Source organism: Cryptomeria japonica, chromosome 5, assembly GCF_030272615.1.
Source record: "Cryptomeria japonica chromosome 5, Sugi_1.0, whole genome shotgun sequence".
NCBI lineage: Eukaryota > Viridiplantae > Streptophyta > Pinopsida > Cupressales > Cupressaceae > Cryptomeria > Cryptomeria japonica.
This window is the reverse complement of record NC_081409.1, coordinates 213,752,243-213,766,990: the sequence shown is the minus strand read 5'-3', so window position 1 is coordinate 213,766,990 and position 14,748 is coordinate 213,752,243. Positions and strand designations below refer to the sequence as shown.

Sequence of the window (14,748 nt, the reverse complement as noted above, 5' to 3'; positions counted from 1 at the left end):
TGCATTTTGTTAAAGATGGATCACCAATAGAAGAATGAGGTATCTAATGTAATGATGATAAAATCTTTAATATTTGTTTTTCTAATCTGAATCATCATATTTTGGATAACTGAATGTCACTTTGATTGTTACACCAAAGAAAACAAAACTATGTTAACACCTCTCATAATTTTGTAGTAAATTATTTTCCTCTATCCTTTGGAGGACCTTTTAATTATAACCATTTAAAAAAATTATATACTAAAATTTTGTGTAACACCAAAAATTACATATGACCATTACAATTTTATGTTAAATTTTATGCTCACCTGGCGTCTATTCCCTTTTAGTAGATATTTTTAGGATCAGGCTTTCTCCTCAATTTTCGTAGTTATTATTTCTCATGGTCTCTTTTTGTCAACTTTTATGTCCTTGTGTTAGCCTTACGCTTTTTTAAACTTGTCTCATCCTTTTTAAGTTGATATTGTCTATGTGGCATGTGGCATGCTAACATTCCATGACAAATTCTTATTTTATGGTCGTTTCTACATGAAAGACTAACTCTTGGACTGCCGTGATTTTATTGTAGGCTGTTAGTTTCTTGCTCTGGCCAGTTTCTCTCTCATTGCCCGCATTTTTCTCTGTTCAACATTGTCACACCCTTTAGACTCATTCCTCTATGTGTAGTATCTCTACGTGATTTATTTCATCTGCAGGAAGCATGGGATAGAAAGAACATCGAAGGCTCTGTTTCACGAAGATGCCATTAGCAGATTATAAGGCCTAATTCATTAAAGGCATTATGTCAAACAGTTATTGAACATTGAAGAGGCCATAAGCAGATTACGAGACCATATTTCTTTCAGGCATTCTGTCAAACAGTCCACGTGCCTTGTCTATGCTTCCACATTTTGCATACATGTTTAGCAGAGCATTTCTAACTGTAAAATTCTGACAATAATCTCCATTCCATTATGATTTAATGGATGTGCATACCCTGTTCGTAGCTCCCATTGTTCCGAGTGGATCACCCTTGTGCTGGAAAAATACCCACGTCTTAATCCTACCTGCGTGCTGACAGAAGCTAATGGATCACCCTTGTGCTGGAAAAATACCCACGTCTTAATCCTACCTGCTTGCTGACAGAAGCTAATGGATCACCCTTGTGCTGGGAAAACACCCATGTCTTGATGATGTTGGCAGCGTTATTCAGATGTAGATCTCCATGTTTCGAGTGGCAGGATTACTCTGTCATAGCTGGGAGTATAGACATGTATGCGAAATAAAAATGAAGTCGACTGAAGATTAAAGATCAAACGTTTACAGGTTTCCACTGTACTTTGCGCGGGAGGGCAGTTTGAATTTGAACAAGTTAACAGCGCCACTTCTTGGAACGGGAATGGACCGTGAAAGAATGGGCCCCACGCCAGCAACCTACGGTCAAAGCTTAGTGTGTGCTGGTTAAGTCCAGCCCATTCCTTTGGCTTTTTCCTACGTGCTCACCGCCTGCCTTCCCTGTTGTTCTCGTATTTATTTAAGCAGATTAGTTTTGTATTTATTACTGTCTTTGTTGTATATGTACACTTTCAAAGGATATTTGTCGCTTCGAAATGCCACCCCCTCCTCCTATTTTGTCGTTTGTTTTACTTTCCTGCATGTGGCCGCTTCTTGGTCCGCTATCTAATGAAGGCCGTGTTTAATTCATATTAAAAGGCTTCACGCGGTATTGCCGACGTGACTTTGAATCTCTCCTTTACAATTTCCACTATATATATAATGTTCAATCATGGTTTGCAATTCAATCACATTCAATTCTCAGTGCTTTCTCAGTTGATATAATCTTCTTGGGAAAAATGGCAGGTTGCTTGCGCTTGAGCTTAATTTTCCTTTGTGTATTTATTTGTTGTTGCAGCAAGCGTGTGATGGGAGGAGATCCCGAATCCTTGCAAGATTTCTGTGTTGCAGACAGGCAAGGCCAAGGTAAAGTTTGATGCAATATGGAATTTCGTTTTTTCTGTTTTAGCTCTCTGTGTACATGTAAGAGTACTAAGCAAATATGAACGTGAATATGAACAGTTTCAGTGAACGGCTTCTCTTGCAAGGACCCCAAAATGGTTTCAGCAGAGGACTTCTTCTTCGGAGGGCTGCGACGAGGGGACACGGGCAACGCCGTAGGGTCTAACGTAACAGCAGCCAACGTTAACCAGATTCCGGGGTTAAACACACTAGGAATATCATTGGTCCGCATAGACTACGCTGTGGATGGAATTAATCCTCCTCACACCCATCCAAGAGCCACAGAAATCCTGGTTTTACTTAAAGGCAAACTGCTAGTGGGATTCATCGATACAACAAACAAGTTTCACAGCAAGGTGTTGAAGAAAGGAGACGTGTTTGTGTTTCCCAAGGGATTGCTACATTTCCAGCGTAATGTGGGGGAGCGAAATGCGGTGGCCATCGCTGGGTTGAGCAGCCAGAATCCAGGAGTTCAGGTTACTGCCAATTCCCTCTTTGCAGCAAATCCTCCTTTGCCAGATGGTGTATTGACCAAGGCCTTCCGCAGTGATAAAACAGTAGTCGATTTCATTCAAGGCAAATTCATGTAATAGCTTCCATGGATTCTTCTGGCATTCCTTCTTTATTATTCCTCAATAAATTGAACAAGTGGCCCGGCATGCAGGCTAACGAATTATGAATGATGATTTAATTCTTTTGTTATGTGTGGCTCAATATTCTTTAGAGACTAGTAGCTATTATGGCTGCAATATTCCAATTATTTTGGAAGTTGAATTAATTATAAATCAAATAGCATTCAGTTGATAGTATTGCACAATGGGTAAAACTAAAAGCATGGCTCTTGGAATGATTTTGTTTTCTTAAATACTTTTAGCTTTTGCAATGGGGTGTTTCATATGAAAGAAAATCATATTCATATATATATATATAGATATAGGTGATATATCTATATTGATATCTATTCTTAATGTTAAATTTTATTTCAGATGGCTCACAACACAAAACATTCACTTTTTCCTACAATAACTGACATTCATAATAATTGTCTTATAATTGAAAAATATTAAATAATCACATGACTTATCTCAATCCTAACAAATTTCTAACATAAACCAACTTAATCTCAAATTAGGCCTTACTAAAAATATAAGTTGTCTAATCTTTTAGTCCCATACCCACTATTGGATGAAGTACTTGATATAATGCTAAAAGGCTGCAATATGATTTGTTCTTGCATAAAAAAATAGACTTTGGATTATTCAATGAAACTTTGATTGTCACAATAGAATAAATAATACTCTTTGACAACCCTCATGATTTGCAATAATTTATTTTCCTATGTACGTTGGATGGCCTTATGGTTATAAGCAATCAAAAAGTCTTGCATAAGGGTTTTATGTTTTTTTTTGTGTTTGGATTTGCATCCCATGGTCCGGGTTTTTCTTAGTTGCATTTGTGCTTGTGGTGGCTTATAAATTTGTTTTAGGGGTCTCCATTTGTTATAAGCATGTCTCAACTTGTATTAGTAACTAGTATCTCTCTTTTTTCGTAGAGGATCTTATGGTGGTATATGTGTTGATCTTGAAACCATTATCACAAATTCCTTGCATAAGCCAAAATTCTTATGTAGAAAAATAAATGCAATTGTGTAAAGGTTTTATAAATTATATCAATCTACTTATTTAGCCTTATGGTTTTGTATCTAATGTTTGATGTAAGTGGATATCAAGAAATTGGCAATGTGTAAATCTCATTGTTAAAATTATATGTTGAAGTGGATGACTCCTAGTTGAATTGTATATTACAATCTAGAAAAACTAAAATATAACTAAAGGGTGCTCCCTTCCTATATAATTAAATAATTAAATTACCTAGGAATTACATATTGTAGACTTCAATTTGCGTCCCATAGATTTGATATTGATTATTAACTATTACCTATAATATAGTAAGTTAGGATAGGATAAATAAACTACAAATATTGTCATACATAATAATAAAATAATTTTAGCTGAATAAAAAATAATAAATGAAATGTTACAACTAAAACTACAATTAGTTAGAATGATGATAGTATAAACCATCAAAACCTTTGTAGGAATTATTGGTAATAATAATGATTGGAAAATAGTATCACTACTAGGCTAGATTGGTAGGATAAAAAACCTAAAACACCCATTATATCATATTTCCATATTGCTTAATGACCTCTACAAAATTTTTCTCCTTATGAAAGAAAGGAAAACAAAATCATTGTTTCTAGTATTGAATATAAAATCAAAATAATATTTTTCAAAATAAAACATCTTCACACCTCCTGATAATCCCATAGTTCAATATTTACGGTATACTTAGGATAACCAATTCAGATTATCAATTAAGTTATTACCATGACTTGTAACTAATCTTATTGCATGTATAGATAGTCCACTATCACTATAAAATAATTCTATAAACCAAGTGACCTTATAAAAGATTTCTAGAAAATGATAGATCAAAACCTCCATGAGGAAATGCAAAAAATTATAACTATTTATTAGTCACCATATCCTTTAAATTTTTATAAAGAGTAAAGATAAAGAAAGTGAAATAAAAAATAAATTAAATTAAAAGCACAACAAGAAATTACTTAACATGATCATTCTAGATAATTTTTTAAAAAGTAGCATATGATAGCTCACACTCTACTTACACAGTGTCTACTTCAAAATTTAAATGGCTGAATAGAAAAGGAAAATTTTACTCATCATTCACATAAAAAATTGATCGATTATTGAATTAAATAATATTTAAGAATAATCAATAGGTTACATTAGCATCTGCCTCCTTGTTAGAATTTTGTCATTCTCCTTGGAACTTGATGCTCTACATGGGTTCCTGACATCTAGATCTTGAGGAGATCTGGACTCACTTAGAGGCATAATTGACTATTAAAAGATCTTTCATTAGAATATTAGTCTTCTTGAGCACTTCAAACTTTATATATTTAATATCCTCTTCGTGAAAAACAATGGAAGGGTGCTTGGTCCAGTCACCGGCTAGGAGGGACCTCAAAGAGATCAGTCCAGACTGGTAAACAAGAGTAAACACAATGGAAACACAAGGACATGATGGAGGCAATGCTGAAAAGATTGAATTATATAATGAAAACTGATTACAACCAACTGGTAACAACTGGGTTATAGTAACTGGCTCATAGGCCTGCTAAAACATTCTCAAAATACAAAACAAGTCACAACTGGGACCTTGAATCTAAAGATCTATTTTCTATGTTCTGTCTAACTCCTTAAATACATTCTAATTCACTATTACAATGATTTATATGATCCAGGGGGATCCGGTCGAACCAAACAGGGATCAAAACCCGAAGAACAAGAGCTAACGTGTAAAACCAACAAGGTCGGCCTCTGCCAAATAAATTCCTTTGAAAAATCCAAAGGATGAAGTGTAGATCACGTGGAAAGGTCGGCCACACACTAAGGAACAAGAGAATCAATGCTTAGGGCTTCACAAGCTACAGAAAGGATCCGATAGATCACCAATGCAAATAAGTCCAGACAACCGATAACATAAAACTGTCTCAAAAACTAGTAGCGATAACTTGCCAGAAAATGATCTAAATACTCCGCGGTTTGGGAATGAGGAAGATGGTAGAGTCTTCAAGAAAACTCCAATTCCATAGGTTGCGGTGAGCCAAATCTAGGAAATACAGATTGAAATGCTGAAACTGCAAAATAGGAATCAAAACAGCAAGGAAATATTTTTGGTTGATACAAGATTGCCAAGAATCGGGGATGCTCCTGCATCAGACATCCGGGGTTGTTGAAAAAGGGAGTCTCTCACTTTGCTAGGGTCAGAGGAAAACCAAGGAAGTCTACCTTTGCTTGAGAAATCCAAGATGAGTCTTCAACTGGTCTACCCTTTCACTTTATAAGATACTATTTATACTGACTACTCCGAGTACTACGCCCAATCCTACTATCCAAAATGTGTTCAATCTGATCTGGTTCCTTCCGAGGAAACTGTTTCCCCAAGTCTGCAATACTGCTCTCACTGAATTCTAGTTCATGATACTGATGAAGATCTTCAATATTAAATACAAGTGAAATACTCAGACTATCCGATAACTGCACTTCATATGTATTTCTAGCTCCAATAGCATTTCCAGAATTGAACTTTCTCAAAATCTTGCAAGGTCCAAACTTTCCCATCTACAACTTCTTATAAGTTGCAACTTCTTATAAGTTCCAACCATGAATCTTTCTTTTCTCAGATACACCATCACTTCATCGCCAACTTCAAGTTCCTTATGTCTCTTCTTCTCATCTGCTTCCTCCTTATACTTGTTGTTCATATCCTCCAAATGTTGCTTAACTTGAATATGTAAGTCCTTCATGTTATTTGCAAATTCTTCTGCTTCTGAACTTCTTTGGTCTTCACTGCTAATATCTCTGAATTCTAATATACCTCTAGGATGTGCTCCAGTAACAATCTCAAAAGGTGTCCTTCCGGTATTGCTGTTTACTGAATTGTTGTAGGAAAACTCTTCTTTTGCAAGAATAAAATCCCAACTTCTGGTTTTGTTTCCAACTAAACATATTAACAAATTTCCCAAACTCCAATTAACTACTTTTGTCTGTCCATCAGTCTGTGGGTGAAAAGTAGAACTGAACTTCAAATCTATCTTTGTCTTCTTCCAAAGTGTTCTCCAAATAACCAACAAACTTAGTGTCTTTGTGTGAAACTATGCTCTTAGGTAATCCATGCAATCTCACTACTTCCTTGAAAAAATAGGTCTGGTATATATAATGCATCTGATGTTTTCTTACAAGCTATGAAATGAGCCATCTTCGAGAATCTATCCATTATTACAAATATAGAATCATTTCCTCTCTACATTGTGGGAAATCATAGTATGAAATCCATGCTTATATCCTCCCAAGGTCTTACCGATACTATCAAAGGTTTATACAATCCCACATTTTGACTACTCCCTTTTGCAACTTGACAAACTCTACAACTTTGCACATATTTCCTAACATCCTTATGAATCTGGGGCCAAAAGTAATACTCACTCACCACTGCTACTATTTTATCAACACCAAAGTGTCTGGCTAATCCTCCACTATGTTTCTCCTTTATCAGATTCTCCCTCATAAGCTCTTAAGTATGCACAACTGAACTCCTTTGAATATCATCTCATCCTGAATTAAGTAATCCAACCACTTGCTTCTGTCTACCATAACCAGTTCTCTACATGCTCTCCAAGGTTCTGCAAAATGCAGGTCATCATCATACAAGGTCTTCAACTCTTCAAATCCTAATACTATCACTCTCATCTCTGCCAAAAAATTCCTTCTTCTAATCAATGCATCAACAAATTTGTTAGATTTTCCACTTCTATGCTTCAACATAAAGGTGTAACTCTGCAAAAATTCTACCCATCTCATATGTCTCTAATTCAACTTACTCTGACTATTCAAATACTTCAAATATTGATGGTCCATATACAACACAATATCCTTAGGCAACAGGTAATGTCTCCATTTCTTCAAGGCTTGAACTATGGCATAAAATTCTTGATTATACACTAAATATCTCCTCCGGACATCATTCAATTTCTCATTGAAATAAGTTGTACTTCTCCTATTGTTGTTCCACTTCACTAGTACATTCGGAGCTGATTTTCAATGACCGTTTGTCGGATTTTCAATGAATTTTCATTGGAGTGTCGAAAAAATCCACCGTCAAAAACTCGGTGTCGGATTGGTCGATGATGCCATGCCCGTTGGAAATTCGACAATCCAATGGACTTTGCCGACGGTCAAAGAAGTCGTCGATTGAAAGCTTGGTATTCGTCATAATTCCGACGATGATCATTTTTTTTTTAAAAATAATAATTATCATCGATATAAAAGAGCCATCAAAGGAAGGAAATGCCGAAAGGACTCACCGAAGATAATAACTTCATTGACAAAAGATATCGAAGAAAGCAGAGAGGGTCTTCATTGACAGGAAAAGTTCTCGAGGAAATAATATTATCGGTGCAACATAAAAAGGACCCACCGAAAGGAGCGTTTTCATCGAAAGAATAATATTGATCAGAAAAAAAGAAGCTACATCAATAAAAGATATCGATGAGGATATAGGTTTCGAGGAGGTTAAACTTCATCAACAAAAGATATCGAATAAAGCAGAGAGGGTCTTCATCGATGGGAAAAGTTCTCGAGGAAATAATACTATTGGTGCAACATAAAAAGGACCCACCGAAAGGAGCGTTTTCATCGAAAGAATAATATCGATCAGACAAAAAGAAGCTACATCGATAAAATATATCGATGAGGATATAGGTTTCGAGGAGGTTAAACTTCATCGACAAAAGATATCAAAGAAAGCAGAGAGGGTCTTCATCGACGGGAAAAGTTCTTGAGGAAATAATACTATCGATGCAACATAAAAAGGACCCACCGAAAGGAGTGTTTTCATCGAAAGAATAATATCAATCAGACAAAAGGAAGCTACATTGATAAAAGATATCGATGAGGATATAGGTTTCGAGGAGGTTAAAAGGCATGTTCTCGATATGTGTGGTTTTGTCGATGTAACTTTATTGGTGAAGAACGATAAGGGAAAATAAAGAAAAGCTTCGGTGAGATAATAGACTCGTTCATCGACGGGGCATAGTGATATCGATGAAAGAAGTATTTCGATGGAAAAGTAAAGGAGGACACTGAAGCACAAGGTTTCTTCGACATAAGACCCGATGGATATCAGATTTGTTTCGATGAGGAGACAGCCATACTGACCGAATACAATATTTCGATGAAGGGAAAAAATACTTGATCGAAGTAATATTCGAAACAAAAGCATTGTCGATAGAAACAAAGAGATCGATGGACTAAAGAAACAAATGATTGAAACACATATCCTCATCGAAATGATTATTGATTACCGTGAAAATCATAAACAAATCCTAGGGAAGGTCACATCGCCATTAAATTCAAATGTGTGCCCGAGTGACCGTTGTCCAAAGTGCCATTACTAATTGATTAAATATGCCATAAGTAGTGGATCAACCATCAAAGGGCACAACATTAAGGAATTCACAGGTGACGAACTAAAAGCAGGAATTGGGTGAATTCACAGATAAAGCTCAGTAATTCCAAGTAAGTTGTTCGCACACAGACCTCTTTTTCAAAATTCAAATGGAATCATCATCTAAAACTAATAAGACCAGAAAGGGAAAAGAACCTATCGCTGCAGAAGAAAAACCTAAAAGACAGAAAAGGGAAGGGCGTTCTTTGGACCAGGACCTGATTGACCAGTGCTCATCATCCAGTTTGAGGTCCAAGAAGATTAGAGCTGATGAGGAAGGCCTGGAGGACCGGTTTGAGGATCTTGGAGACATATGGACAGAGTTGAGAGGGTATGAATTATTCATATATGAGTACAACAAAAGAGTTGCCCCTCAACCTATCAACAATTTATGGCGATTGAACTTAGGAAGGTCCGTTGTGGCTAATGTATTCGTGAATGTGGAGCTCATGAAGGCATTGGCAAACAATTATGACCCTAAAACCAGGACCATATATAACTACATGGGTGAGCCAATTCTTGCAATCACAAAGGAGGTTATTGACACCGTGTTCGAGTTGGATTAGGGATTTGAAGAATTGATTGACCTCAAGAAGTTAACAAGTGAATATTTTTACCTAGAGCACATTTACAAAACGTGGAGACTCCCTATACATAGACCTAGGAATGCAGGGTCCTTAGTGCCACTAGGTCAGGATGACAAAGCTCCCTATGATGTCAACTCTTTCCATCCATATTTCAAGTATACCTATTACTGTATTGTCCAAGTGCTAGGGATAAAAGCCCATCCTTTGATGGATATTGCAGCCATGGTCATTTGTGCCGATTTACAGTCTAAGCACACCCGCTTCTTTGATTTTTCTGCTTATTTGGTTGAGATTTTGAATCATGGGTTAGAAAAGTTAAAGGGGGATGTCATCAATGTTCATTTCAAGCATTATTCCTTACTTATGCATATGCTATTGTATGTGGGCCAAGATGAAGGGTTATGGCCAGAAGAGTTATGTGTCAGGATATATGACAATGCTGGAATGAGAAAACCAGTGCAACTATGGGTTTCGTCATGGGACCAGAGGTATGTGAATAATCAATATTGGCATTTTGAAGAGTTCTTTGTCAAGCCATTATATAGACTGTTGGGATGCCCGTGCGATCATGCCCTTGCACCAGAGGTTCAAAGATTCCTAAGACCAAAAGATTTCACAGAAGATCCCTCAATTGAACACAATTGGGGAGATTGGTATTGTTTTTCAGACTGCACACAAGTCAGGGTATACGAGTTTGAAGGGAGACCATACTTACTACCACTTACAGTCCCTAATAGAGTGGCTTGTCTGGAAATTGTGAGGCAACTGTCATTAGTGAGTACAAAACTTCTGACAAGCCATGGAAAACAATCAATTGTACCTGGGTTGTTAGTATTTTCCAATTTTATTGTGAAAAGTTCAAAGAGTTATGGCCTGCTGCAGACAAAATTGGATTATTATGGCATGGCTATGGGGGATCCAAGGCCCAATTTTGATCCTGAAGGATACATAAGGATAGCCCAGTCATCACAAAAGCTAAAGGCTGGAGAGCATAAATCTTACCTACCGAATGATCTCATTAAGAACATTGGCAGAGAAGAGGCTAGAGTGAAGCGAATAAAGTTTGAGAAAGCAATGCAGGCTTATAAATGGAAGATTTATAGAAGGAAAATGGATGATAACGTGCTACAAAATATTGAGGACCCCTTGGAGTTGGCCAACAAACTTGTGGAGCATGAATTGGAAATACTTGAGGGAGTCCCAGCTCATGTTTTTAGGGATTACATTGATACTATTAGGAATACAGAGCCTTTGGCTCATATGACTCCTTCCTCCACATCTAGCATCGTTCCATTCACTCCTCGAGAGGATTACCCCCCTAGTTATGCAGAGGATTACCCCCTAGTTATGCAGAGTTTACACCGATAGACTTGGCAATATGACAACTGAATGTCCGAGAAGTGGCTGACATCAGATTCCTGGAGTATGAGGATTTCATTGCTGATAGTGACTTCATTGCTTCCAAGGAGTTCACCGCATTCCTCTATCAACATAAAGGATCTCAAATTAGGAATAACATGAGAAATAGTGAAGAAGAGCAGCAACTTCAAAAGTTACAAGAGGAGATGGATCTTGTGATGAGAGAAATGACACCTGAGAAGGGAAGATAGTTTCTTAAGGAAGCTGGTGTGCTATTATACTCTGGATGGGACATGAACTCTGCCTTGTTGTTTGATGGAGTCCTCAAGAGACAAGACCCAAGTAGGTAAATGATGCCAAAAGAGATTGATAAACTCTTTAGAGGATCAGGATATGATCCATATCAGAAGGCTCTTCTACAGTGGGCTATGTATCCCAAAGATAAAAGACCTATATTGGTTGATACAGAAGAAGCTTTTGGACATTTGATGGTGCAGCAGGTTGGAAAGACTATCCCTAGAACAACTACCAAACTAAATTTGGATGTTGCTAAACTAAACCAAGATAAGATAGAGTTTCTAGTATGAGAAAATTGTACATACAAAAGCCTATATGAGAAAACCGATGAAGAAAAACAGAGGCTACAAGAAAGATTGCTTCAGATTGATACAGGTACCAGTCAAACAGGGATGACGTACGGTGTTGATAGAGATGCCATGGATGCCTTGACAGATGCTATGTATTGGAGGAATAGGGTTGAAAAGACATCTCGGCAACTAAAAAAGGAACAACAAAAGATGGATAAGTTAGTTCTCAAGGTTGTTGACCATAGATTCAAAAGTATGATGCAGGTTGTAGAAATCTATTGGAAGACATACACTGGAACAGTCAAAGCTATGAAAGAGCACGAAAGGCTCAGGTCTCGGTTGGAAGGCTTGATGAATGACAACAGTTTGATGAATCCAAGTGAGAAAATTGAAGCTGAGGCTCACTTGAAGTCCCATGATGAATTGGCAAATCAATTAAGGAAAGAGCATCAGAGGTTGGACGATGGGAATACCCCTAGGGTGCCCTCTTTTTATAGTAATGGTGAGTTAGTATCATTGGAATAGTGCAAACACGAGTTTAGTGATGAGAAGAATCGAATAGTAGCAGAGTTGAATTGGGACAAAGATTTGTCACCTTGTGTTAACAATATTCTATCCAATCATTTCCAGACAGAAAGCGACATGAGGAGACTAAACAATGACGTTCTAATGTATAAAGATGATAAGTACATTGAACACATAGGAATGTTGAACTTGTTTATCTTCCAGTTTGTTAACAAAAGTGCTAATTAATAGTTATGTGCTGAAAAGCCACGATGCTTGGTAATAGTGTATACCCTCATATAAATGAGGGAATTTTTGTAACAATAAGTATCATTAGAGAAGAAGTGGAATATAGCTTCAGGCTTACTATTGTACCATTTTGCGAACATACATAATATAATCAGTCGTCTTTCCTTTGTGTATATGCTGTGGATTACTGCATCTTTCTATAGGCAATTGCTTGTGATATTATGTAAAGGAGATAAGGTTACTTGTGTTCTTCCAGTAAAACTCTGTGTTTCATATTGTGGATTTGAATAAAAGATTTACTTGTGAATATATTTTTGTATATAGTGCACATGCATATTATCTCAACCATGGTGCGCCTGCATATGTATATAGTTTTGTTTATAGGTGGAAAGCCTGAGGTTCAATGTCGAAATTGGTTGCTCTGATACTGTAGACACCCAAAATTGTCCAGTCTAATTAAATAAATATTTTATCTATTTAATTATCTAAGCTTAATTCTTCTATTAATTAAATAAATCTTTATTTATTTAATTAATTCATTTATCCTCTTCTAGCCTTATTTCTCATTTAAATAAATACATTTATTTATTTAAATTATCCTTTTCTAAATTAAATAAATATCTTATTTATTTAATTGATCCCACTTCTTCTATTAATTAAATAAATATTTATTTATTTAATTAATTCATTAACCTTTTCTACCCATGACACATGTCATTCATCTCTTAATTCATATACTACCTAGCCCTTTCATTATTTTATTATTTCTTTTACCTACCCTCTAATCATAGCTGACCTCCCTTTACACCTCTCAATCTTATCCCTCCATTTCATATAGTGTCTTCTATATAAGGAGATGCTTCCTTCATTATCAAACCCTAACTACTTGATCAATTGACTACTTGGCATATGCGATCCTACTTGCAACTACATTCTGTTCTTTGTTGAGCTCTTGTGCACATAAAATCTGAGAGAAAATACATCAAACAAGATCAATGGAGATAGGAAGAATGGATATCCAAACCCTATTGGACATGTGATGGTATAATCTTTGTGATTTCATTTGATTTGCATTGTCTTAGGTAATCTTCATATGTTATTGTGGATCTTTGTTGTTGTTAGGCTAGGGTTTTGTGGTTGAGTTCATTTAGCCTTTCAATATCGTTATTATTGTTATCCATTTTCACCATATACATTTTGGCAAGCCCGGTGGGACATGGATTTTTGTTATATTTGTGTTTTTTTTGCAGATTTTTCTAACCCTATATTGTTGTTTTGTAAAACAATTTGGAGAATAATCTTGTGCAGCTAGGGTTTTGGACACAAAATCAAGATCTTGGAGAGATTCAGTTATATCTCACAAACGGCTAGGAAATTTTGCACCAAATTGTTTTTGCAGGTTGAAGAAAGTATCAAGAGCTCTCAATCCAAAATTAAGAATTTTTGGAGCACATTTTCATTTTCTATGAATTTTTTATGATTTTTCATAAAAAATTAATTTTGAGAGAAAATGAGAGAATTGTTTGGATTTTCTTACATTTTTGGAAATCTATCATAATTATAAATAGGATTTGTTCTTTGTGATTCTAATTTTGATGCAATATATTTCCCTAAAAATCGGATCTTTAAAAATTAGGGTTTTTCCTTATTTTGATCGGATCTCACAAATGACTTTGAATTTTGACATAAAATTTTTTGGGTAGGTGAATAAAAGTATTAGAAGGATTTAGTAAAAATTTCAAATTTTTTGGATTAATTGTTCAATTTATATGAATTTATTATGTGTTTTCATAAAAAATTAATTTTTAGAGCAAATTAGCGAATTTTTCGGATTTTCTTACATTTTTAGAAATCTCTCAGAATTATACATAGGATCTATTCTTTGTGATTTTTAAATTCGATTCATAATAATTCCTCAAAAATCAGATCTTTGAAAATTAGGGGTTTGCATTATTTTACTCATATCTCACAAACTGCTTGGATTTGTTGCAGAATTTTTTTTATGCAAGTTTGGAAGACCATCAGGACTCTCCAGTAAAAATTTCAGATTTTTAATATTTATTTTGCATTCAATATAATTTTTTTATGATTTTTCATAAAAAATTAATTTTTGGAGCAAATTAGCAATTTTTTTTGGATTTTCTTACATTTCTGGAAATTTCTTGAAATTTTACAAGTGGTCTTTTTTTATGATGAATCAGATCTTTGAATTGGTCAACAAAATGCATTGTTGAAGGCCCCTATTTCACAAAGTCTTTTGGATCTAAAATTTAACTAACTTATGTGCTTGTAGGAAGGGGTGATTATTTCAAACAATCCAAACTACTAATAAATCTTTGTTGCAGGTCCTTGGCAAGGGTTTTTGGATTTTT

General features: G+C 35.6%; 1 protein-coding gene across 1 annotated transcript; it reads left to right on the top strand.

The window, feature by feature from the left end:
* Positions 1 to 1,172: 1,172 nt before the first annotated feature.
* On the top strand, positions 1,173 to 2,585 carry LOC131030172 (putative germin-like protein 2-1). Its single transcript, XM_059220503.1, has 4 exons — positions 1,173 to 1,252; positions 1,306 to 1,431; positions 1,892 to 1,959; positions 2,056 to 2,585. Exons 1-4 carry the CDS (start codon positions 1,173 to 1,175, stop codon positions 2,583 to 2,585), a joined length of 804 nt encoding a protein of 267 aa, XP_059076486.1.
* Positions 2,586 to 14,748: the final 12,163 nt, after the last annotated feature.